The 24,153-nt window shown below is 38.1% G+C and overlaps 4 protein-coding genes and 1 non-coding gene across 5 annotated transcripts; all 5 read right to left on the bottom strand.

Annotated features, from left to right (window-relative positions):
• Positions 1–74: 74 nt before the first annotated feature.
• On the bottom strand, positions 75–2,503 carry LOC127984546 (neuroendocrine protein 7B2). Its single transcript, XM_052587245.1, has 6 exons — positions 2,354–2,503; positions 1,761–1,995; positions 1,478–1,627; positions 1,184–1,296; positions 575–628; positions 75–405 (listed from the first exon to the last, which is right to left on the bottom strand). The coding sequence occupies exons 2-6, from the start codon at positions 1,981–1,983 to the stop codon at positions 289–291; spliced, it is 657 nt and encodes a 218-aa protein (XP_052443205.1). The 5' UTR covers positions 1,984–1,995; positions 2,354–2,503; the 3' UTR covers positions 75–288.
• A 581-nt stretch (positions 2,504–3,084) lies between these two features.
• On the bottom strand, positions 3,085–6,534 carry actc1a (actin alpha cardiac muscle 1a). Its single transcript, XM_052586699.1, has 9 exons — positions 6,382–6,534; positions 5,472–5,623; positions 5,226–5,354; positions 4,974–5,084; positions 4,330–4,414; positions 4,054–4,215; positions 3,703–3,894; positions 3,413–3,594; positions 3,085–3,334 (listed from the first exon to the last, which is right to left on the bottom strand). Exons 2-9 carry the CDS (start codon positions 5,598–5,600, stop codon positions 3,191–3,193), a joined length of 1,134 nt encoding a protein of 377 aa, XP_052442659.1. The 5' UTR covers positions 5,601–5,623; positions 6,382–6,534; the 3' UTR covers positions 3,085–3,190.
• A 4,349-nt stretch (positions 6,535–10,883) lies between these two features.
• LOC127984438 (ribonucleoside-diphosphate reductase subunit M2-like) lies at positions 10,884–14,571 on the bottom strand. Its single transcript, XM_052587074.1, has 10 exons — positions 14,257–14,571; positions 13,992–14,057; positions 12,988–13,134; positions 12,725–12,841; positions 12,512–12,645; positions 12,175–12,269; positions 11,954–12,087; positions 11,757–11,861; positions 11,512–11,625; positions 10,884–11,368 (listed from the first exon to the last, which is right to left on the bottom strand). The coding sequence occupies exons 1-10, from the start codon at positions 14,347–14,349 to the stop codon at positions 11,216–11,218; spliced, it is 1,158 nt and encodes a 385-aa protein (XP_052443034.1). The 5' UTR covers positions 14,350–14,571; the 3' UTR covers positions 10,884–11,215.
• LOC127984619 (small nucleolar RNA SNORD94) lies at positions 12,350–12,485 on the bottom strand. The gene has a single exon (XR_008160637.1). It is a non-coding gene; the product is annotated as a small nucleolar RNA SNORD94 (small nucleolar RNA).
• Positions 14,572–16,743: 2,172 nt separating the features above from the next.
• On the bottom strand, positions 16,744–20,270 carry klf11a (Kruppel-like factor 11a). The gene is made up of 4 exons (XM_052587248.1): positions 20,101–20,270; positions 18,930–19,175; positions 17,561–18,431; positions 16,744–17,472 (listed from the first exon to the last, which is right to left on the bottom strand). Exons 1-4 carry the CDS (start codon positions 20,128–20,130, stop codon positions 17,186–17,188), a joined length of 1,434 nt encoding a protein of 477 aa, XP_052443208.1. The 5' UTR covers positions 20,131–20,270; the 3' UTR covers positions 16,744–17,185.
• Between the last annotated feature and the right edge of the window lie 3,883 nt (positions 20,271–24,153).

The following is a 24,153-nucleotide window of genomic DNA, read 5'->3' as shown; positions in this document are numbered from 1 at the left end:
GAAGCTTGCGATGAATGTATTTTGTGTTGTTTGTAATCTAGAGGAATCATGAAGTTAAAAACACTCGTCTCCAATTATCTGCACATGAACATATACATGGTTTTTATTTGATTAAGTGATATTACAACAAAATTTGTGGTAAGAGAATAATCATTTATGTTACAGTCTACCTTTGCTGCTCTATTAATAATACTATTCATTTGAATATCGCACATAATTTAATGCTGACTTTACTGTGAAACTAATAAAAGATTTTCATAGTACAGATTTTTATAAATAACACGATGTTCAGGTCTTGATGTTGCTTGTAGCAGTTTCAACCTCATCTTCCTCTGGGAAATGTGGCACTGATTTCTTGGCCACCACATTATCCAGCCTCTGTCCCATCAGATATGGATTTGCACTCTGAAACAGAGTGCACAGTCAGTGACAAATCCTGTGACATTTTTTTCTGAAAATACAATATCTATATGCAACAGGGCTCCATCTAATAATTAATGCTTTTGAGCCTCTACTGACAACGAAGCAACCAACAGAAAAAATAAATAAATAATATAATATATAATTAGCTTACCCTTTTACTTCTTTTCGGCCCACCCTTCAGTTTTTCATACAACAGTCCTTTATTCTGAAAGAATGAAAAAAGATATTTAGTGCAGTCTGCTACAGACAAGAATCCTGGGCTATCTTTGCTTTGTGTTTCAGACTGTTCATAATTTATCCAGGGTTAACAATTAATCTTATGTATTTATAAGGCATTACATTACACCAGTATTACACACTGGTAAAATAAAAAAATGCATAGTCTGAATGCACTGTGAGTCGCTTTGGATAAAAGCACATGCTAAATGCATAAATGTAAATGTAAAGCAACATTTGCTGTGTTAGTGTCATTGCAGTATCAAACATAGCAGCATGCAACCTGTTTACTTGATGGCGTTAGCATTGTGCATCCTCATTTTATATACTGCTGACACTGTGCTATCAAGTTTTCCAGAATGGACTTTTTGGACTATAAAGGTAAGAATGAAGCTGTCTGTTCTTTACTCCAGTCATCGTTTAACATTAACTTTACCTGGGGTTAAAAGCAGAGTTTACAATGACGATATCATGGGGTTAAGTCCAGTGTAAAAAGCCCTTAAATTAATCTCTTTTTTTTTCAAGGTGTCAAGTGTGAACTCACCCACTTCGCGAGTGCAGGGTAGTCATGCTCAGGGTCAAAGAGGTGCTGATGTTTCTGGAACTCGCGACTGAACTCTGCAGTGTCTGGAGAGTTCTCCAAACATCCATCAGCAGCTATAAAAACATAACATTTTTAAACAAATCATTCACAAAAATTCTGAGTTTTCATTCATTTAGGAGAATATGGTAAACACCTTCAAATCAAATATTCAGTTAATTTTCTTTGCCAATTAATAAATATGAATGGTGACACTGCTGTATATTTGTGCATTCAGTTGCATTTGGTCCAACATACCACTCTTTCCAAGAGGGCAAGGATTGGGAGGGTCAGGGTAGCCATGGTCCTCGCTGAAGTCTTTGGGAACACTGTCTCCAGTTAACTCTGCAACAATGTTGGGAATGTTCCCATACGGCCCGAGATGCTGGAGTCCCTCATGTGCACCACCTATTGGACAAAGTGTAAATTTACACATGAAGGCCAGCAAATAATGAGGAATAGACTATTATTAGGACCATCAGGGATCATTTAAATGTTTAAAAACGTGTAATTACCTACAGTTATACAGAGAAACTCTTACCTTGGATGCTGAGCGGGCCGACTATGTTGGTGGCCTGGTGCGCGGGATACTCGACCCTGGGCCTCGCGATCCCCAGCTGCTCCATCACACCGTGCAGCAGGCGCTGGATGTCCGCCTCCGACACCTGATCCACCGTGCGCGTACTGCGGCCAGAAACGACGGCCATCCAGCTTATGATGACACTCAGAAGAACCGTGTGTGCCATTTTCGGAGCCGAACCCATCGTTGACGTTCACTACACCGACAATAAACACAACACCTAACGTTAGTCTTAAATTATTGATACGCCTTTTGCTAAAACAGCGTTTTAAAATAAAGGCAACATTATTTATTAAGATTATATATTCGCCGAAGTCATGTAAAAAATGACTATAATTCTGATGCTTAAATATTATAACTTAAATATTATTAAGCTCAGAGAAATCGCGCATCCCTGTTTGTAACTACGTCACAAGTGAACAGCCTTCATAAAAACAGACCATTATTTTCTAAGCGCAAATTAAGAAGCACATTCGTATTACAGCAAAACTGGAAACCCAGCTTGTGTAGCTATAGAGAATAAACAGCTAACCAAATATACAAAGATAACCTACCATGTAATGTGGATTGAGAAAGAGGTTTGTCGGGTTCAGTACAGATGCCGTCCTCCTCCTCTTCCTTGCTTCATTTGCTCTGTTGCCAGGCAGCGAATCATCATCTCACCTCTTGGTTTATCTGTTAAACCATGCTGCTGGGTTTTATTGGGAACGGTAGAAGGGCAACGTTTAAGAAAATAAGGAATAGACTTCAGGCTATAAGAAAAATGTTTAAGGAAATATGTTATTTTAAATAATAAATCAAATGCTATGAGGTATGTGACGTCATATTCAGATAATGTTATGAAGCAGTTTAATCGAATTATAGCAAATATAGGCTACAATGCAAATACACTGGGTTCTTTTTTTCTCATGTAATTCAACTGTTGATCAATAATCAACAGTTATAGGCAAATGGTGTATAAGTAATTCATACATTTCCCTGGAGGTATTTTTTTTAAGGAACAGGCATTATTATAATGTTTATGGAACATCACCAGTGCATTCACATGCAACTCAGAATCTTTTTAACTCATACTCTGCCTTTTAGTTTAGTTTTAGTTTGTTTGTAAAGTTTTAGAAATCCTTTGAAAAATTTTTTTTTAAAAATCTACTTGCTAAATAATTAAAATGGATGAACATAAATTAAGAGCTTTTGTTGAGAAAAATAGAAAAGGGTGTATATGTGAGTTCCAAAAATAGCTACATTTTCTTCATCAAATACTCAGATAAAGCACAATGCGAGCCTGTTACACATCACAACTTTTATTACAACAGTACATGTATATACAGCACAAGGCACAGTACGAATGCATACGGAGGGTTATTTGGATTGCATTGAAGATAATTTGAGGTTTAGAAGCACTTCCTGTGGACGATGGAGGGACCTGCCTCATCATACTCCTGCTTGCTGATCCACATCTGCTGGAAGGTGGACAAGGAAGCCAGGATGGAACCGCCAATCCAGACCGAGTACTTACGTTCAGGGGGAGCAATGATCTAGAGGATGAGCATGAGAACATGAATGTAGTTAGACTGTAAAATGACATAAACAAGCTCATTTAGTCAGATGTTTACCTTGATCTTCATTGTGCTGGGGGCCAGAGCTGTGATCTCTTTCTGCATACGGTCAGCAATACCAGGGTACATGGTGGTACCACCAGACAGGACGTTGTTGGCATACAGATCCTTACGGATGTCAATGTCGCACTTCATAATGCTGTTGTAGGCGGTCTCATGGATGCCAGCAGACTCCATTCCTGTGACGAGCAACATTGCAAGCTATGTTAGCAAAGAAACAATTGTGATCTAAAAACAGCAACATGGAGTAATGCAATGAGGTAATTTGAGGCCCAGCCAAAACATACCAATGAAAGAGGGCTGGAAGAGAGTCTCGGGGCAGCGGAAACGCTCGTTTCCAATGGTGATGACCTGTCCGTCCGGCAACTCATAGGACTTCTCCAGAGAGGAGGAAGAGGCAGCAGTCGCCATTTCATTCTCGAAGTCCAGAGCAACGTAACACAGCTTCTCCTTAATATCACGCACAATCTCACGCTCAGCTGTGGAAGAGAAGAGAGCACAAGTATATTTTAAACTGGTAAAAAACATGATGAAAGCATGTATTTTGCATGCATAAAAAGTAGCCTCTCTGGAGGCCAGACGAACATATGCTAAATTTTCATAAAATCCTGTATAAGTAGAATTCGTCTAGTACCCACCCGTAGTCACAAAAGAGTAACCACGCTCAGTCAGGATCTTCATCAGGTAGTCAGTCAGATCGCGACCGGCCAGATCCAGACGCATGATGGCGTGAGGAAGAGCATAACCCTCATAGATGGGGACGTTGTGGGTCACACCATCACCAGAGTCCAGCACGATACCTGTAACATGATCCATTGGCATGATAAGTATTGCTTTCTAAGTATTACAGACTTATATATGAATTAAAACCTATAATGTTACATATTGCTTCCAGTGACTTTATGGACACTCACCAGTGGTACGGCCTGAAGCGTACAGAGAGAGCACAGCCTGAATGGCAACATACATGGCAGGGACGTTGAAGGTCTCAAACATGATCTGAAAAGAGAGGAAAATATAGTTTCAGCCAGGGTTATTATTGTTAACTAAAACTAAATCCATAAAAATACAAGCATTAACTAAAAATAAACAGCTAAATAAGCTAGTTGTTAAGGCAACCTTTTGAGAAAGTTTTCTCATTTTTATTTAAAGCTGAAGCAGCCTGCTAAACAACTACAACTAATTAAACTACAACTTAAATTAAATCTTAAAAGATATATTAATATGTAATAATAAAAAATACAAAAACACAACAAAATTACCGAAACGTCAAAATAAAATTAATATAGAAAATAGAAAAATAAAATTCTAAATATTAACAAAAACTACCAGTAATGGTAAACACATAACCGAAATGAATTTGGTTTTATGAAAACCCAAGTCTAAAGGGCCACAAGGGGATGCTAGAGCACCCATGAACATTTTTTTAATAATAAAGTTAATATTTATGTAATTTACAGTACAAATGGGTTTGAAAATATATGGCTGCCATTACATGCTGCCACTATAGGTCATCATCATATTTGTAAAAAGTTTGAAAACCTATGCATTAGCTTACCTGTGTCATCTTCTCCCTGTTGGCTTTAGGGTTGAGGGGGGCCTCAGTGAGCAGAGTGGGGTGCTCCTCGGGGGCCACACGCAGTTCGTTGTAGAAGGTGTGATGCCAGATCTGAAAACATTTAAATATATTAAATCATTGAAGGAATGCGTGGGGGTGACCACAGGATGTATGAAATCTCTTTTATATTTGCTTTTAATTAATAATAAAAATAGTCAATTAACAATTCTGCATTAATCCTTTAATTGCTACCTTTTCCATGTCATCCCAGTTGGTGATGATGCCGTGCTCGATGGGGTATTTCAGAGTAAGGATACCCCTCTTACTCTGAGCCTCATCTCCCACATAGCTGTCTTTCTGACCCATACCCACCATCACACCCTAAAGGAAAAGAGTCATGGGTTACCACCAAGCATCTAAAGTTTCTATGATTTTCCACAGCCAATATACTATATGTTGGCTGGAACAAGGAATTTACTACATGCTTTGGAGGCCCACCTGGTGACGGGGTCTGCCAACAATTGAGGGAAAGACAGCACGGGGAGCATCATCACCGGCGAATCCAGCCTTGACCAAACCAGAACCGTTGTCACACACGAGTGCGGTAGTCTCATCGTCGTCACACATGATTGTTTTTTTGTAGGATGGTCCTAGGAGAAAGAAAACGTGTTAGGAGAGTGCATAAGTTAAAGTTAAAAGCTGAATAATCATTTTAATAAATATATTATAACTATAAATCCTCTACAGTCCACTGAAACATTTCTAAACCTGCATTACAACACTCAAGGTAAGGTCAACAAAAGGCCAAAAGCAGCACAGCAGATCCTCTTTAAACTATTTTAGGCATTAGCTCTTGTCATTCCCAGCGGAAGCCCCTGACCGAGTGTTTTTACAGTTGTCTGATGACAAATGACAGCAGGACCTAAGGGTGTCCTCCTCAGCTGTCTAGAACCTGTAAGAGATCCACTGGCAGCATGTGTCAGTTCACTACATCTGTTGATGACTCCCTTTATTAGTGCATCTTCAAGTCACCCTTATGAGATGTTGTTTCTAACCCAAAGAATCCTTTAGTCAATCACGCACAACCAGTTACAACTGCTCATTTCTGCTGTCTTTCATCACCTCAAGCATTATTGTTCGTGTTAGAAATGGGCAACTATCCATTCTCCTACATTTCTCTATTTACTGCTACAGGTACAGTCACAAAGAATGAGCAATTATATTGTTAGTAGTTTCTGCTAAGACCATCAATGTAAATTTGGCCAATTATCCGCCATCTGCATCAACAGTTCCAGAGATTAATGGTCCTTCCCATGTAGGAGATGAAGTGTTGGGTTATTCCTTTTCAAATCTCTCTCTATCGTCCCTGAAGTAGTCCATAGAGATAAAGGTAGTAGCAAACACTCACCAAGTTGTAGCACAAGACTGGGGCTTCCGCTGGGATGAAGGGCATGGGAGAAGGATGCCTTTTAAATATGCTAGTGATGGGGGGGCTTGGGTTCATGGGCGGGATCTGGAGTTCAAGCAATACCAAATAAGAATTGGCCCACAGCAAGTATAGCCTGTACTCCATGGACTTACCAAAATGGACAGATGTTTCTTAAGAGGTGACAGATCCTCTTTGAGAGCAAAATAAGCGGTGGAAAACTGTTTTATGATTTCAGAGCCAAATGGAAGGCCAAAAAAAGTCGAGCAGTATTCTTTGATTGTTCTCCATATGTTTTAACAAAAAGTTTTATGTCATGTTCTGTTATTTGTGACAAAAGCAAACAAACAAAAAACATAAATTAGTGCTTTATGATTAGGAATTGTGGATGAATTTGATCTATTGATGTGGCTAAAGAAAAAATTATGTTAACGGATGCCATTCTTGTAAGGATAATGGTTATTAGACAACATTAGAGTTTTTTGGCAGATATTGAAAATCTGGTTATGCATTTTTACATTTAGATCATCTTTGCCATCATTTAACACATTTAAAATGAATCTTCTAAAACACGAATAATTTGATTATTCTGCTGTAGCAAAACAAATTTAATATCCAGTTTCATTGTGTACTTTATAATGTAATACCAAAACTCCAATACTGAATGTTTTCGTACTGTTAACTCAAACTAAGAAGAAAGAAGATAAAATTAATTAAAAATTAATAAAAAATGACAAAAGCACTTAACAAAATTATTAAAGCCTAAGCTAAATTAGAAAACTAAAATTATAAAATCATTCAAAATATTAATAAATACTAATATCATATAAATATAATCCTAAAATAACACTGAATTAAATTCACTTGAAGCATTTAAAATGATTGTTTTTTAAGTTGTAGTGTTTTATTTTTAACTTAGTACATGATTTTAATATTGACCATTTATTGTCCAATAATAACTGTATTTAAACATAAGACAATAGCAAATGAAAAAGAGTGTCATTATACACATAAATGTGAAAATAACAGGTTTGAGCTGCTATTTGCACCAATAAGAATGTCAGGAAAGCACAGGTCATGACCTTTGACCCAGAACAATATACAATATGTGTAAGGTCCCTGTGACATGCAATGTCAAAAAATGATTTGACTTCACAGGCAGTTGGAAGGATGTAACACTAGATGTGTGGGGTCACATTTAGGAGCCAGACCTGACTGAGTAACAGCACCTTTGTCAAATGGCCTGGGCCCTGGTATGTGATCGGGCCCACAACATGCCAGACAGCTGAGAGGTGTAGGGGGTGTTAAGAAGGACCCGTGTCCTTTCTCTGCAACTGCTGTTCTCTGATTGGCCCAGCTCTGTCCTTTTAGGGTCATGTTGAGTGACAGGTGCTCCTGGATACACATCAGTGCTGCTCCTCGGTGCTGCTTGCCTGGCTCCAGCTCCTTATTTGTCACCTTCTCACTGTTATCTCTTTCACTCAACACTATGACAAAACAACCTCGCTATGATGGTTTTCGTTAAACACATGTTCTTCAGGTCAAAATATGCCTTTCATAAACGATTACGTTTTCTTTCAACACCTTAGAATGACCATTCGGTGTTAAAGGTAGCATTGCCTCCTGTTTTGGCGTGTATTTGTTATCTTGTGTTGTTTCAGGCTCGGTGAACAGTAGATAACGTTCTATTTGTGATCCTCAAAGCTTCAGCCTGACTGAAAAAGAGCGTGATATCAGTGTGATAGCATTTTCTAACCTTTTGTTATCAGATTTCTGGAGTTTCTTATAGACGCTTTGGCCTGCTGGGCCAAAGTTGGATTATGTGTGTGCATTTCTGAGCACCTTAAAGTTTAAGCCTCTTTGTTAATGTGCTATTATTAGCAGTTTTTCATGCTAGCTTGAAAGAACACAATCCATTCGGATTCCCTTGAACCCTCATGTACTGTGACTGATACTGGCATCTTATTATAGCTCTGATGATGCTGTCTTCCAAAACGAGATCATTGCTAATGGTTTCTTTGCACTTATACTGTGTGAATTAGCATCTTTCTTGTGAAAGAAACGCTGAAAATGTGCATTCACTGCATTCAGGAAAGATAAGCAAAGGAACTGAGGTATCCCAGCTATTAATGTACAGTAACAGTTGTAATTCTACTGTGGCAATATTTACTGGGTTGTGATCTATTAACGCTGCTGTGTGGGAGGCCCAGTGGTCAAACAAAGCAAGCAACACACACAAGCACTTTGACAGGGTCCTGTCTCCTTAAAAGGGCATGGAGGAGACACAGGATTTGCCTGTTTCAGGCAGCTGCGCTTACCAGTAGACCCCCAGTTGGAGAGTGGCAACTGTTGGGCCCAAATGCCTTATAACATTCATTATATTTGGAACAATGGTTTGTTGTTCAACCTGTCTGTGACATGACCCTGCTGGGCCATACCAGAGAGTAATGTGGATTATATGCAGGGCTGATGGCAGCTACAGTGTTCACAGGGCCTTAATAAAGGAGAATGTAGGAAATACACTATTTGAAGTTGAATTCACTTCATGTATTAAATGTGAGTCATTAAAAGATGAGTAAACATTGTGCTTTTGCTATAAAACCATAAAACCAACAACAAATGACAAAATAGCTAAAGAAAATTGCGTTTTTACTAAATTTAAAATAATAATAATAATAATAATATGTATTAGATGGAAAACTAAAAGTAAAATCTGAAACAAGCTGAAATCAAATCTTTATTAAAACAGAAAAAAACGTGACCCTGGATCACAAAACCAGCTATAATGGTCAGTTTTTGAATATTGAGATTTACACAACATTTACACAAGTAAGCTTTCCATTGATGTATGGTTTGTTATGGTCAAACCATACATTATTAGGTCAATATTTAAAAATCTAAATATTGAGAAAATCACCTTTTAACTTTTAAACACATTTTACTAATAAAAAAAATTACATTTGATATTTACGGTAGGAAATTTCCTAAATATATTAATGGAACATGATCTTTACTTAATATCCTAATTGTTTTTGGCTTAAAAGAAAAATCTATAAATGCATAAACAGTGTATTTTTGGCTATTGCTACAACCCGTTCTACTGATGACTGGTTTTCTGGTCCATGGTCACATATGGTCATGCAAAATGGCAGTAATATGTGCAGGAATATGGCAGTGATTTACATTATAAGTACTAATAAACAGCAAATATGCTAGTAATGTGCATTCTGAGAAATGGGCCTTAAAAGGTGTTACTATTAATTAAATACATTTGCAAACAAATGTTTTGGGGGGAAAATACAAAGAACACACGAGACATTTTTTTGGTGAGAAACAGAGTCAAGACATGGCTTTAATAGAAAACAGATGCATCACTTTAGTGTAACTGTAATGTGTGGCTCATAGTACCGGTTATTTCAGTGATATAATGTCTGATAAGATCCACTGTGTGTCGATGTGTCAGCTATGGCAGCTGTTGTCAGCGAAGGACTCTTCAGAATGGAGCGCTGACAGGCATGCTAATGAGAAAACCCCATATAAATGATCTTCAGAATAATGTCCCAGAGTCAATCGCTGTTCATATTCATACACTCATATCAGCCCTCACAGAAAGACTCAGATGTTCATGAATCTTCTTCATTGTACATATAGTGCTTACAGCAGATCAACAAGTCAGTGATAGTTGTACCACACTCCAAAACAGAAATAAGCAATAGGGGAAGATATGACTTGTTTTAGAATGTACAAAATAAAATATATACAAATACAAGCATGAATATTTTGAGTAAGTTAACTATATTAAAGCAGGTCAGATGATGTTAACTCTTTTCTAGGCCGTTTAAAGTTCATGCTGTCCCATGCAGAAATTGTTTTCAACGTCCTGAGAGCATTTAGAGAACAACCGCGCATCAGCTCATACCCGGAGTGCTCTAGATAATGACTACTATAAATATATGGAGTGCTTTAGAAGTTTCCATGTCCGCAATGTTGCTCATTACAAAAAGGTGCATGGAGAGAACCATTTCATCCACTCAGTGCACTAAAACATTACGTCTTGATTAAACTTGAAGTTCACATTCTCAGGTTGAAAAAAAAAAGTTAATTTTAAATAGATCATTTATTAGTCAGTAACTACTGGCTCAATGTATCTAAAGGACTTTCAAGAAGTTAAAAACTAACGATACGGAAATAAACCTCCAGTCAATTTTTTCCTTGATTTTTCACACTACCTCAATGTGAAAACAGACATTTTGAAAGAATGTGGTCCAGTTTGGGCAGGTGCTATAAAGCTTCACAGCAACTGAAAGAATTTAAGCCCGTGTAAACTAAGGCAAATCTTGCCAAGTTTTACACTTCCTTTCCTGGAAGTTAATGTACACTATACCTACATGTTCAATGAAACAGTTGAAAAGCACTTGTATTCCAAAATGATAGTAAATTACCCCTTTACCAAGTGACAGGCAACAAAGGAACTTCAGCACTAGTTAAATCAAGTCTACTTTATTTAAAAATATAATACAACACCATTGAAGTAAACGAATGTATGTTACAATAAAAGTGAAAAAATGAGTTGTAGATACCATTTCGGTTCTTTACCATGCCCAAAAGGCAAAGCAAAAGAAAAAGAGCAGCAGGGTTTCTTTTTATTATTATTTAAAACAACAAAAATAAAAAGACATTTTAATACTAGATTAAAACTAAAGTGAAAGTTCAAGAAAAAAAAATAATAGAAACTGTAGAAATAAGTGAGGTCGAAACTCCTCAGAGTCCAAACAGTTCATAGTTTGTTTCCATTCATTCACGCAGAAGAAAAACTCTAAAAATCAGCATCCAGTCTGAAAGTGTTATCTGTGGGTCCGGACATGACTCCCATCCGCTGGTACTCGCCGACTCGCTTCTCAAAGAAGTTGGTCTTCCCCTCCAAGGAAATGTTCTCCATGAAGTCAAAAGGATTTTCCACTTTATAGACCTAGAAAGCAATATTTAAAAGTTCAAGTTAAAATACATTTAAATGAAAGGTCATTTACACCTGAGGTCAGACACAAAGACTATACTGCCACCATGAGTAGAGATTGAGAACTACTACATAAAATGATCAACCTTCAACCCTACCTTGTCAAATCCCAGCTCCAGCAGAAGTCTATCAGCCACAAATTCAATGTATTGCTTCATCAGATCACAATTCATGCCAATAAGCTTTACTGGCAGAGCATCAGTCAGGAATTCCTAGAAGTTAGAGAAAATAGATTTGTTTCTTACAAATGGGATGCGTTTCACTGAAGTTACAGAACAGCTTCTACAAACACACAAACCCAAAGCAACAAAGACAGTCATCGAAGTGTATATGGCACACAAACCTGTTCAATCTCAACTGCATTCATGATGATCTTCTTTACTGTTGCCTCTGAAGGTTTGTTGACCAAGTGCTTGAACATGAGGCAGGCAAAGTCACAGTGTAGACCCTGTAAGGATAAACGTGAAGACCACCTTCAGCTTACACAATAGACTTCCAGAAGCATTTAATACCAGTTAGGGTGCATCTTAAAATGGTTACCTCATCTCTGCTGATAAGTTCATTGGAGAAGGTGAGGCCTGGCATGAGTCCTCTCTTCTTTAGCCAGAAAATAGAAGCAAAAGACCCAGAAAAGAAGATTCCTTCCACAGCAGCAAAAGCCACCACTCGCTCCCCTAAATACAAACACTTATTAGATCAAACCTTATAAAAAAAAAAAAATAATAATAAAACAACTAAAACTGTAAATTAATACAACATACCGTATTGTGCATTTTTGTCACCAATCCAGTTGAGCGCCCAGTCGGCCTTCTTCTTTACACAAGGCATGGTCTCAATGGCATTGAAGAGAAATTCTCTGAAAGACAATAAAAAAAGCCTCATTAGTCAACTAATGTCTACATACACAGATCATAGTTATTAGACAAGCATGTTTATGGAGCTCAGTTAAGGCGATAGTTTCGTGCTGACGCCCTACAACCAGCTGACCACATGTCCACTGATCTTGAACAGTCAACACTCAGCTCCCATTATCAGCTGAGGTACGTACCCCTGCGCCACTCATCATCGCCCTAAATAACTCCATATCCAAAATCTCACCTCTCTTTGGGACTTTTGATGTAGGTGTCAATCAACAGACTGTACATTTCAGAGTGGATGTTTTCCATGGCGATCTGGAAACCGTAGAAGCAACGGGCTTCAGTTACTTGGACTTCCTGAGTAAATCGCTCCACCTAGAAAACCACAGAAGACAAGCGATTAGAATAGAGTGGCTTTTTACAGGTGTTTGCACAAGTTTGCCTCTGAACTCACCAAGTTCTCATTGACGATGCCATCACTCGCAGCAAAAAAAGCCAAAACATGAGAGATGAAGTATCTCTCCTCGTCTTTCAGGGAGTCCCAGTGCTGAAGATCTTTGGACAGGTCAACCTTGGAGAAAATAAAAATGCAAAACTTTCAAAATGCTGCAATTATTTTTTTATTTTATTTTTTTAGATCAAAGTATGCCAGCAGCTTTGATGCCATGAGACCCATAAATGTAATATCACCCATGTTAACAAATACTAGAAGCTCACCTCCTCTGCAGTCCAGAAAGAGGCCTCGGCCTTCTTGTACATCTGCCAGATGTCATGGTACTGAATTGGGAAAATGACAAAGCGGTGGGGGTTGTCCTTCAGAAGGGGCTCCTCCTCCACAGCTCCCTTCTTAGCTTTTGTATGCTCCTTAGAAAAGTTAAACACAATAAGAAAAAGAGGTTAAAGTAAAACTTTAGATTTGACAACAGCCAGTGTGAATGGGAGGAGCACAAAATCCTTATTGCTTACAAGCATTACATTTTCAAGACTTTAAAACCAAAATGACTTGCACTTATTTTACTTGACAAAAACGGTTTAATTCAACTATGCAGCATTAAACGCTTTAACATTTTGCCATATTCCTGAAAAAAAAAAAATTAAGTTCTGCCAGGGTTTGTTGCCTTGCTAACCATTCAAATTACTGAATCTTAACACCAGAAATAAAAAATAAAAAAACTGGGGAAAAGCCAAGTTAACTGGATTTCCTTCGTGTTTTTATACAACTATGGACCATAGAGGGTTTACATATTCATCTCTGTGATACTACTTCCGGTCTAGTTTCCCGGTAAAACAAGAGTGCTCTTCCGTTTAATATATCTAGTAAGAAATAGTTTATATAAACATTATAATAGAATATGGGCGTATTTTCATATTTACACGCAATTTCTCACGTGATTTCTGCATCATTACACGACATTAAATCAATTCGAGCTACTGACCCGCCAAAACAAGATTACCCAAAAGGAATAACTATAGCAAATCATAAAATAATACCAATTTTAGGTGATCTTATGTCACGGACTTAAGTACATTTGCTTTAATAGCATTATTTCTTATATAAGGTCTTGATATTTTGGAAGGAACGGACCAACTTGGCGCGCTCTGAATCCGCCAAATTTCAACAACCACTTTAAAGACATCGCTCGAGAAAACACTAACGTTAATCATTTAAGCGGTGTAACGTTACTGTATTTGGGAATGCAGTTAAAGTGAGCGCAAGTTACCTCTGAATCAAAGATTTTGCGCGCCGTTTTGGACGCCAGGATCCTGCTGGAGCTCAGGCTGGGCGGCTGAGGACAAAACAAATAACCCATTTAGGATCTACAGCATAATAAACGGTTTAACATGTGTCCTTTAGTTAATCAAAAGTGATATTTCTACCGAAGTGTGCCATATTCATCTAGACGCCTAAAATGTAAAGCATCTCTGTAAGTTACAAGTCTTAAAAGGATTATAATAAAACAATTGAAATAGTAATAATAAACTTACCGTGTTTTCTTTGTCCACTAAGGACATGGTGTTGATTTTGGCAGAAATTGTGTTTTCGTTCTTAGTTTTCAGTGGAGAGCGAGTTGACTGCATTGTTAAAGCTTAAAGTGTTACGTCAAACAGAAAATGAGGATAAGTTAAAAAAGATAAACAACTTCTAAAACAAAATCAGCAAAATAAATAAAATGGAAAGCGTAAGCTTAAAGATCTAACAGGTGAAGTCCAGCTGAAAGAAAGAAAACGAAGGTTAGTTAAACGCCGGAGGTTGTTTTATATTCGATTCTTGGCGCTCATTCTCAGCCAATAAGAACAGGGCAAACTTCTCCGCTTTGTTTGGTCCTTTTAACTATTTCATCAGACGAACCAATCAGAATTCTCGTCACGTGACAGTTCCGCCTCCCGGGAAATTCAAACGTGTTGGGGGAGGCGAAGTGTTACACAAAATCGAACGTGCAATTACACAAACGGGTTTAAAAAGGCGCGAATACGAAACAAAACTATATATAATATCATGCTATTATTATTATTATTACAAAGTATTTAATTTTGTAAATATATAAGAAAAAACACTTTGTAAGAAAATAAAGAGTACAAAATGTGTTCAAGTTAAGAGCTCACACAGGGGAACCCTACATTTCTGTTTACACTCTACATAATAATTCGGCATTATTTGTAATTTCTTTCTAACAGAATAGGTTAATGAATATGATACGTAACGTTAGTACCAATGAAACTACTACATTCATCAGTCACATAAAGATAACACATTAAACAGCACACAATATAATGTTACTTAGGTAAAACAAAATTCCCAATGCTGTTTGGAGAGAAATACGTTTTTAAATAGCCCCTTTTTATAACGTAACGTTAGCAGCCAAACTTATTTTCGACAAAACCTTCCGAAAGGAAGCAATGGTTTGGCGCCAGATTTGAGTAAACAATAAAAACACATAACGTCAAGCCATACGATCGCCCAGAAAACATCCCAAACTCCTAAATAATTATTTTAAAGGTGAACACAAAACTAGACGAGATCTTTGATATTACTAATGTTACCTTCATAAAATCACCTTATATTGACGTGGCGAAAATATTTTGTTCCCCTTCTTCGTTTAAAAAAAAGATAAACAAAAAGATGATGTTGAGCATCATTCATTAATATAGCATGCTACGTACGTGTCTAAAAAGATTATAAGTAATATGTATTTTATTGGCGATTAAACTTCACACCACAACAAACTAACGTTATCAGCTGATAAGCCAGTTGCTCACTAACCAAACCAAAACACGAACATACACGAGCTTTGAGATTGATTTAAAATAAAATCAATAACCCAATAACCCAAATTGTTTAAAAACGTATTTTGCAAAAATACTGAAATCCATATGACGTTATATATTTTTTGTGTTTCATAACAAAAATATTTTCAGGACGCGGGAGTCGACAAAGAACAAAAAAAAAACGCCCAAGAGGTAACTGCCTGGGACAAAATACAGCATGCTTTTGAGACACTGCTCCCTCGTGGCGGGAGGACAATAACCACACGCGTCATTATACTTTTATTTTAGCCATTGAATGTGGTTTCTCGCCAGATAAGCTGTGATAACAAAGCGATACATCTGGGTTCATGAAGAAACTGCATACATGTATTTTTCATAATATTTATTCTCATTATTTATTTATTTATCCATTGTTTTAAATGAATAATAATACAAACAGAATAAATATTCCAACCCAAAATAAAGATATGACATAAATAATTATACCGGATAGTATTTTCAGCCCTGGTGTGGAAATAAATCAATTTCTCGAACAGTTATGTCATACAGTAAAGAGACTGTAATGCTAGAGAGACCAGCAGAGGGAGCCTCACTCCTGTTTAAATGAGCGTGCATATGCGAAAAGTTGTTAAAATGCGTTTATTGTCATATATGACAAACAATTAATGGTCAGATATGGCATAAACTGGTTGGTTCTCCACAAGATAATAGGCCATCGTCGAGTCTTCCCATTTTGCTTACTTCTCACTTTAGATCATTATCATTAAAACAGAAAAAAATCAGCTTTCGGTGCAGTAAAATTGTCTTCTGTTTTTTCTTTGTGCTTTCATTTTTCGTTTGAAAATATCGGTCAGTAAGGCAAATGGGCGGAGAACAAAGCTTGTCAGTCAAGCTGATGTTGGCATATTTACAACTCGTCATCCTCTGTGATTGGTCGCGCCCCCTAACTGCTCCACAATGAAGCAATCTGATTGGACGAGGTTTGTTACTGGGTGCTGTGGGGTGACAGTGTTGAGAATTGATGTTGAGCTGGTGTTGTGTAACTGTGTTGTCACCCCGGTTTATAGTATGTGTAACATTTTTTGTTGTGTAATTTCTAAATTTTAGCCGTTTATATATATATATATATATATATATATATATATATATATATCGGTATATATATTGAGGTCTCAATAAAATATCAGAGACAACAAATAAAACCAATTCTATATTCTTACTACAAATGTTTATTAAATAATATGGAATATTGCAGGTAGTATCGCATACAGGAATACTGTCCAATTAACAGAAGTAACATCAATAACATTTATTCATATATCAACAATAAATGCCAATTTGAATACACATTACATTCATATAGATAGGGATATTTATATACAACTATACAAAAGTAAAGAGTAAGTAACAGATGAACTGATGCAAAGACTTTGGCAAAGGAGTAAATACATATTGGGAGACATAACTTATGTAAAAGTAAACAAGAATTCCTTATAAACAACAATGATTAAAATAAAGATCCAGTGCAATGTCACATTGTTTTATGTACATGGATGTGTAGCAGCCTTGGTTTTCTTGTATTCCCCCTGTTAAATGGTCAGTGGGATATTGTCCTGAGGTGACAGAGGTGAGAGGTCGGAGTCTTAACCTAGTTTGAGGAAGGAAGAAGCACACTAAGGGGCATGGAAGATGTTGCTTGGGAAGTGGCCATTTTGTTCACGTCGCGAACATCGTTCGGCCACGCTGTGGACCTCTTGGTTGTCATGTGACGTCTTGCATGCTTGGTCAAGTGGTCGCTTCGCATGAACCGACGCTCACAGACAGGACAGGCAAACTTCTTTTCGCCAGTGTGTGTCCGACGGTGCCTGGACAGTTCATCTGAACGGGCAAACTTTTTGTCGCACCCTTCCCAATGGCAACTGAAAGGCTTCTCACCTGAGATACAAAGAAACATGATCAACAACCATATTTTATGGGTACAACCTATTAGAAAAAAAAAAAAACATACCAGATAGACACAAACCTGTATGGGTTCTCAAATGAGCCTTCAAATGGGAACTTTTGAAGTAAGTCTTCTTGCATCCTTGGAAGTTGCAGACGTAGTTCCGCCTGCGCGAGAAGTCCGACTGTGTCACTCCGCTGCTCTGACCTGAGGGCACGTAGACTGGAGCAGGTGCCAAGGGCAGGAGCTTCGTGTTCCCAAGTGTAACAATGCTCTGTTGGCAGGTGGAGGATTGGGAAACCTGAGACTGCGGGACGACAAACATCACAGTGCCCTGAGCCACAGGTGAGCCCACCAGAAGAGGTTGAGAATGTGGGAGAATGGGCTTCGACCCCGAGGCCTGCATTTGAACTGGAGTCTGAACAAATGCGGAGATGATTCCAGTCTGCCCGTTAACCGGAAACACCTGACAGAGCACCGGCGGGCTGGATATGGGCGACTGAGGAATGGCAGAATGTGATGCTGGAATAGCAATGCCTGTGGAGTGAGGAGAAGGGGAAGTTCTCTCTGTTTCTGCAGTGTCACATGGGCTACTGCAGCTTTGCAGTTCTGCTGTGAGGTTGGCAATTGGTTCTGTGTGCTGTAAAGAGATTTCTGAGGAACATGGCTTCTCCTGCCCTGTGGGTGGAGATGGAATGTTGTGGTCCACTGATCTGTCAGCGGTGTGCCGTATAACGCTGGTGGCTCTGCGAAGTGAGGGTTGTTCTGTTGGTGGAGCTGGGCCGAGAAGAACTGTGGTGCTGGGATGCAAGTTGATGTGACATGCAGCCCTGTTGGTCATGGTTGAGCATAGTCTGGGATGTGGTTTGAGACCTGAGCAGGCCACTGAGGTACTGAGAACCGCTGTACCTGAAGTTTCTGCAAAGCTTGGGCTGTGGGGAGGGGTCATGCACTGTTGGAAAGAACAGATTTGGATTGAGCCATTGGGAATTGCCTTTAACTGACTTAATAACTTGTACCCAGATTTTTGGCCCAATTTTAGCCTGGACGAGCTGACGCTAATTGCCTAAAGTCACACTGAGTCAGATTTTGGCCAGTCTGAGCTGACACAGAAAATATAGTGTGTGATAGACTTATTTTACCTTCAGACTAAGTGTCTATTCAATTGGAGGATATCATATATATTATATGTGCCAATTTTAGAACAAATATTGTTTTCATTTTAATGCATCTTGTTTTACAAGTCGGCAGAAGTGTATGTTGCCTAGTGTTTTAAAATCACCTGTTTTAACACCACTACAATACATTTTTAAACATTTGTATTTAGCCCATCACAACTTTTGCCTCAGCATCATCCCCAAGCCTTTTTTGGATATATGTATTTATACTGCTCATTAAGAACTAGAACACAATCAGGTTATTTTTTTTATTTTTTTGAAGAGTCACTCACCAGTGACGAGAGGGAGACAAGGTCTTTAGGCGACTCGTTGAGTTCAGGCTGCAAAGGGAGAGAATCGCAAGAGTCTGAGGTGGGTGTCAGTGGGCGAGGCTTATGCGTCCTCTGGACCCAGGAGCTCATGCAAACCAAAGCCTCTGCAGCCTCCAGGTCATTGTATTCCAGAGTGGAGGAGCAGGACTTCTCACTGTCATGCCTGTTTCTCTCCATCATCACCTCACAGATGTCCACAAGGCTGGGCTACGAATTTAAAAAGCACATTTGTAATTTATTGCCATTGTAGGCTGATTGCTGAGCTACAATAACACTGAATATGAATTAACATGATCACTGTAGTTAAAAACATTCAATAAAATTGCATGATATAAAATAAAAATGGCCAATGTTTGTCTTGCATCTGCTGTAAATAGCTTCTGTCATAAATAAGAAAAGAAAGGGCCCCAGCACTGGTCGACTACACCCACCTAGAGCCTTGCATAGCGTTAACCATGAGCTGCTGGGAACGACCCATTGCCAAATATAGATATAAGAGTGACGTGCACCCAACCAAAGCGCCATGTGAGTGTGCAATGCAAAAAGTAACATTCAAGGGTGGTAAACCATATCAAGGCATGTTGCATTAATGTTACTCTTTTTGTCATAACGTAGCATTTATGATATACCAAGAGTGATAGAAACTATGCACATAGTTGCTGTAGATGTAATAACACAAACAAACAAAGCATTCTAAAATAACTGACAATTAAATGCAAAAATTAAGTGAAAATGTTCAAATTCAATTATGTTCAAGGTTCAAATAAGGTCGCTAGCAATATATATATATATGATAACAGTTTGAACGTTAGTAGCACTGCAGCTTAATGCAGGAGGGAAATGCACAAATGATTGCGGCAAACGGTTTGTCATGACTTAATTTAATTAAAGCAGTGTAACACAAAGAATGTTGCTCGTTGTTGCAAGTGTCAAGAACATCAGATATGTTTTTATGCGTGTAGACAAAAATTATAAACACTGCTCTGTTCAAAGTCAACAGTTCTCCGTCAATGAGCATGAAATGATTTTATATGGGTCGCAACTTACAGCAAAAGCGGATGTCATTAGTGGGTCAATGCGCAAAAGCTAAAAAAGAACCAATAAAACCACTTTTGCAATATAATCAACTTACCCGGCCGGAGTCCGAAGCAAAATTCAGCATATGTGTAGGTTTATGAAAAACAACGGGAAGACAGCTGTGATACGAAGCCTCTCCGCATAAGTCTAACCACTTTTTACAGCAAGGTTCAAGCTCAGCTGAGTGAATCAGAAGCTCCAAAAAAAAAAAAAAACAACAGAAAGAAAAGAAAAGAAAAAAAAACAGAAACAAAATTCAGAGAACTCTGGCGGGTGGTAACATGTTACCAATCAAAAACAAAGGTGTAGTAGGAACGGACCAATCGGAAAGCAGGCAGCGCGTGATCAGTACGTGATCGCTCTCTGATTGGCTGAAACGGGGTGCGTGGCTGTTGGGGGGCGTTACAGAGGAGTCAGCGGTGTCAGAGTAAACCCGGTGAACCCGGTGCTGGAGAACTGGGGGAAAGGTCGGCGCGGAGAACCAGCGGAATCGTGAGATACTCGCACGCGTCTGGAGTGTGGCATGCGCAGACGAGACTCCACACTGAAGTACGAGAGCCAACGCCTGTGTTCAAAACAAATTTTAAACAAAGAACCAAAGCCGTGTAGTGCACATTCTACAGAAAATATGGCTATTGTTTTGTTTTTATGGATAGACTGTATTGCTTTTATTATGGAAACTCTTGTCATGAATGTTTAGTAGCATCCCGCGCCTGGTGCACAAAGGGGAAACGGGGACACCGTGAGGTGCTGCTTATGAAAGTAACAGCCTACAATGGAAATAATGGATAAGCTCTGCACTAATGATGAAACAACAATAATAGTTCATATAAAGCAATATAATATCATATATAGTTTATTTGCATATTTACTTCGCCTTTGACGAAAATAAACACTTTAAGAAAAACTGTATTTTGTGAGAGAATGTGTGTTTTTCTATCATTTTATGTCTTCTCACAAAAACACGGTTGTCACGAGCGTCGTCCGGAAATCATTGCATCTCCGTATCACGTGCACACACCGATCAGGTTCTAGTGAACTAAACTGAACTCAGGAACCTCTGCTTTCTGTGAAAGAATCCAGGGCGGAGCCTGACAGTGCTGCATCTCTTTGTTGTAACTACACTAACCTTGATGTGTCTCTTTGTGTTTAATTAGCTTTGTGATAATTAGCTGTTTCTACACTAAAAAGATTAGTGAGAACAGACGTAAATGTGTGCAAATCATATATATTCTAATTGTGGATCTCTGCAGGAGGGCTGTAATTTTGCTGGTCTGTCTGTGTGAGTAGAGCTGAGCAGACAAAGGCTTCATCAGTCGCCCCCTCCTCTTCAGAGAGTCAGATATCCAGTGAAAAAGACAGAGGAGATCATAAAGCCGAGGAAAACATTTGCTGTCCTTGGAAAATCTCAGTAATCATTAATATTGTTAGAATGACCGTTTAAAAAAAAAGTCAATTTATTGTTGAGATTCTAAAAGTAGTGTAATGTATCACATATAATAAGACAATGCTTAATGTCTTAAATAATATACATGATCTTTATTAAATTTTTTACCTACAGAGATGAACCAATAATATAAACCGAGTCCTAAACACATAGAAAGTGAAAGTGAAGTGACATTCAGCCAAGTATGGTGACCCATACTCAGAATTTGTGCTCTGCATTTAACCCATCCGAAATGCACACACACAGAGCAGTGAACACACACACACACACTGTGAGCACACACCCAGAGCAGTGGGCAGCCATTTATGCTGCGGCGCCCGGGGAGCAGTTGGGGGTTCGATGCCTTGCTCAAGGGCACCTAAGTCGTGATATTGAAGGTGGAGAGAGAGCTGTACATGCACTCCCCCCACCCACAATTCCGTCCGGCCTTCGATTGGGAGTCCTACCCTCTAACCATTAGGCCACGACTTCCCGTAATTGACACATGAACACAGGCAAGTATTATGTCCTTTATTAAACAGCAATATTTAATTCTATATAAATAGGAGGTTCAGCAAATTTGACTGATTATAAAGTGTGAACCTCACTGCCGTCTGGTAATATTTGGTAATCCAATGGCATAGATTTTCTTTTAGAAGTGCTAAACGTATTAACAACAAAAGAGGATTTTTATTAGAGGAACACATTTCTTTATAGGGGTGTAAAAGGCAACATCTGGTTTTGCTTCGTAGTTTTTACATTTTGAATGCAGAATAAGAATGTATCTGTAGTTTTTATATCTGATAAAATTGGTATTGTGGGTGTCACAAGTAAGGAAAAAAGAGACTTAGGTCTTTAAATACTGCACAGATTATTCCATGTAAGTCTCATCTAGCAAAATCTGTTAAAAAAAGCAATACTGAGACTGAAAGTAAAGCAGATCTACTGTTGATGGAACAATGAAAAAGGTCAATTAATTAGAAGACAATTTGCATGAAAACAGTCAAAAGTCTCTTATGTTCAACAAGATTAAATGTATTTGATCAAATATGTAGTAAAAACAGTAATATTTAGAAATATTATTAAAACATTAGTGTCTAAATCTCTTTACTGGTAAGTTTGATAAATTTTATACTGTCTTTGTTGATTACAATGTATTACTTACTGTCCCTAAACGTCTGTAGTGTGGATACTGGAATGCACAGAGGGGTTAACTCTTTATATTCTTATAAACAGAATACTTTGTTTACATTTGTATATTTAATAATACAAATATATTTTGTTATATTATTTAATATAACACAATTTAGCAGATGTATTCAGAAATTAATGAAGGAATCAATAAAGGATAGAAATTTTGTCATTTAAACACTTACAGAAAGTAGTGGGAAAGTGGGTTGTAATTTTAAGAAAAAATATCCACATATTAATCAAAAGCAGTACACTATTGTTCAAAATGTATCAATAATTAAACAAAATCAGATGTTGCCTTGCGCCCAATGGAGTACTGAGAATGTAGTTTTGTTTCTTAAGAACTATTACACAAATAAAATTGTTCTGCTTCCTTCCTTGTGAGCTGAACTGCATATGAATGAAGATTTTAACTGTGGGGTGTTGAAGGTGAAGTCTTGTTAATGAAGAATACAATTCTATAAACAATTCTGGTGCTCTGTAAAACATGGATAACATTTGATTGCTTTGCACATAAATTTAACCCAATTTTTGAAGTCTTGTGAAGACTCTAGATCCATCATCTGTGTTTTCAAGAGGCAGAGCTTCTCCTGATGGATGGTATGAGCTGTTTGAACACAGAGACCGTGGAATCTTGGGAGGGTAGTGAGGCCATGTACGGGGGGGTTAGACTGTGGGCCAGAGGAGACAGAGTTTGTGTGTGAAAGAGAGGCCAAACAGGTCATGCAAACACACAGGCTATAGGAGGGTTGGGTGGCAGATGTGCTGTCCGCTTTGGGCTGATGAAGAAAAACAGTTGAAACATTGGGGCTCAATCCAATATGTGCCGCTGCTGAGCATCTGAACTGAATGACTTGAGCTCCGATAGGTGGGGTTCTCAAAAAGTAGGTCACCCAAAAAGGGCGGGCGTGCTTTTAACCTCTGAGATGCAACATGCTTTCTGTGTTGCGTAGCCTGAATCTTCTGCGTCCTAAAAAAATAAATGTCCATATATGAATTATCATCATAAATTAAAGTAAGAGCATTTAGTGCTGGTGCTTTATTCTCACCATTTCTGTCCAGGAATGAGACACACTTACTCAGCATTTTGAACAAGTTACATAAATTCTCAGAGGCCCCGTCACATGAGTTGAGACTGTAAGAGTTAAACAGCTCGCCTCCACACCAACGGATGGAAAAATGTTCACAATATTCAAACCAGTCTGTACTGAATATGCAACGTAGTGCAATAAATGTCAACGTGTTCAGATTGAACAACACTGACCAATTTACTAACAGATACTAGCACACAACTAAAACAACTGTACACCAGATGGCCTACTCTTGGTTTAACTAAAATTAGTGATATATTGTAAACTTTTTATGGTTTTCTATCTAAACAGGCAATGGATCTTAAATCATTCAGAATGTAATCTATGTGGAACTTAGCTTTTGTGAACCACTGGAAAACACTTACTTCTGCTACACTATGGGTCCTGTCAAAAAGTAAAT

The sequence above is a fragment of the Carassius gibelio genome, chromosome B20 (assembly GCF_023724105.1).
Source record: "Carassius gibelio isolate Cgi1373 ecotype wild population from Czech Republic chromosome B20, carGib1.2-hapl.c, whole genome shotgun sequence".
Lineage (NCBI taxonomy): Eukaryota > Metazoa > Chordata > Actinopteri > Cypriniformes > Cyprinidae > Carassius > Carassius gibelio.
Note: the sequence above shows the minus strand (reverse complement) of the source record. Positions and strands in the feature narration are given on the sequence as shown.

What these genes read in the sequence shown, in the direction of transcription:
- actc1a (XM_052586699.1), bottom strand. Translation starts at nt 5,600, where the DNA reads ATGTGTGACGACGATGAGACTACCGCACTCGTGTGTGACAACGGTTCT. An exon ending in TTACTCTTTTGTGACTACGG is followed by an intron (nt 3,895 to 4,053) that starts GTGGGTACTAGA and finishes TCTCTTCCACAG; the next exon opens with CTGAGCGTGAGATTGTGCGT. An exon ending in CTTCCAGCCCTCTTTCATTG is followed by an intron (nt 3,595 to 3,702) that starts GTATGTTTTGGC and finishes TGCTCGTCACAG; the next exon opens with GAATGGAGTCTGCTGGCATC.
- klf11a (XM_052587248.1), bottom strand. Translation starts at nt 20,130, where the DNA reads ATGCTGAATTTTGCTTCGGACTCCGGCCGG. An exon ending in TTGCTTCGGACTCCGGCCGG is followed by an intron (nt 19,176 to 20,100) that starts GTAAGTTGATTA and finishes TTAAATTCGTAG; the next exon opens with CCCAGCCTTGTGGACATCTG. An exon ending in TCATTTGAGAACCCATACAG is followed by an intron (nt 17,473 to 17,560) that starts GTTTGTGTCTAT and finishes TTTGTATCTCAG; the next exon opens with GTGAGAAGCCTTTCAGTTGC.
- LOC127984438 (XM_052587074.1), bottom strand. Translation starts at nt 14,349, where the DNA reads ATGCAGTCAACTCGCTCTCCACTGAAAACTAAGAACGAAAACACAATT. An exon ending in GCATCGTCAATGAGAACTTG is followed by an intron (nt 12,646 to 12,724) that starts GTGAGTTCAGAG and finishes GTGGTTTTCTAG; the next exon opens with GTGGAGCGATTTACTCAGGA. An exon ending in TGGAGCTGGGATTTGACAAG is followed by an intron (nt 11,369 to 11,511) that starts GTAGGGTTGAAG and finishes ATTGCTTTCTAG; the next exon opens with GTCTATAAAGTGGAAAATCC.
- LOC127984546 (XM_052587245.1), bottom strand. Translation starts at nt 1,983, where the DNA reads ATGGGTTCGGCTCCGAAAATGGCACACACGGTTCTTCTGAGTGTCATC. An exon ending in CGGCCCGCTCAGCATCCAAG is followed by an intron (nt 1,628 to 1,760) that starts GTAAGAGTTTCT and finishes TTTGTCCAATAG; the next exon opens with GTGGTGCACATGAGGGACTC. An exon ending in ACCCTGCACTCGCGAAGTGG is followed by an intron (nt 629 to 1,183) that starts GTGAGTTCACAC and finishes TCATTCTTTCAG; the next exon opens with AATAAAGGACTGTTGTATGA.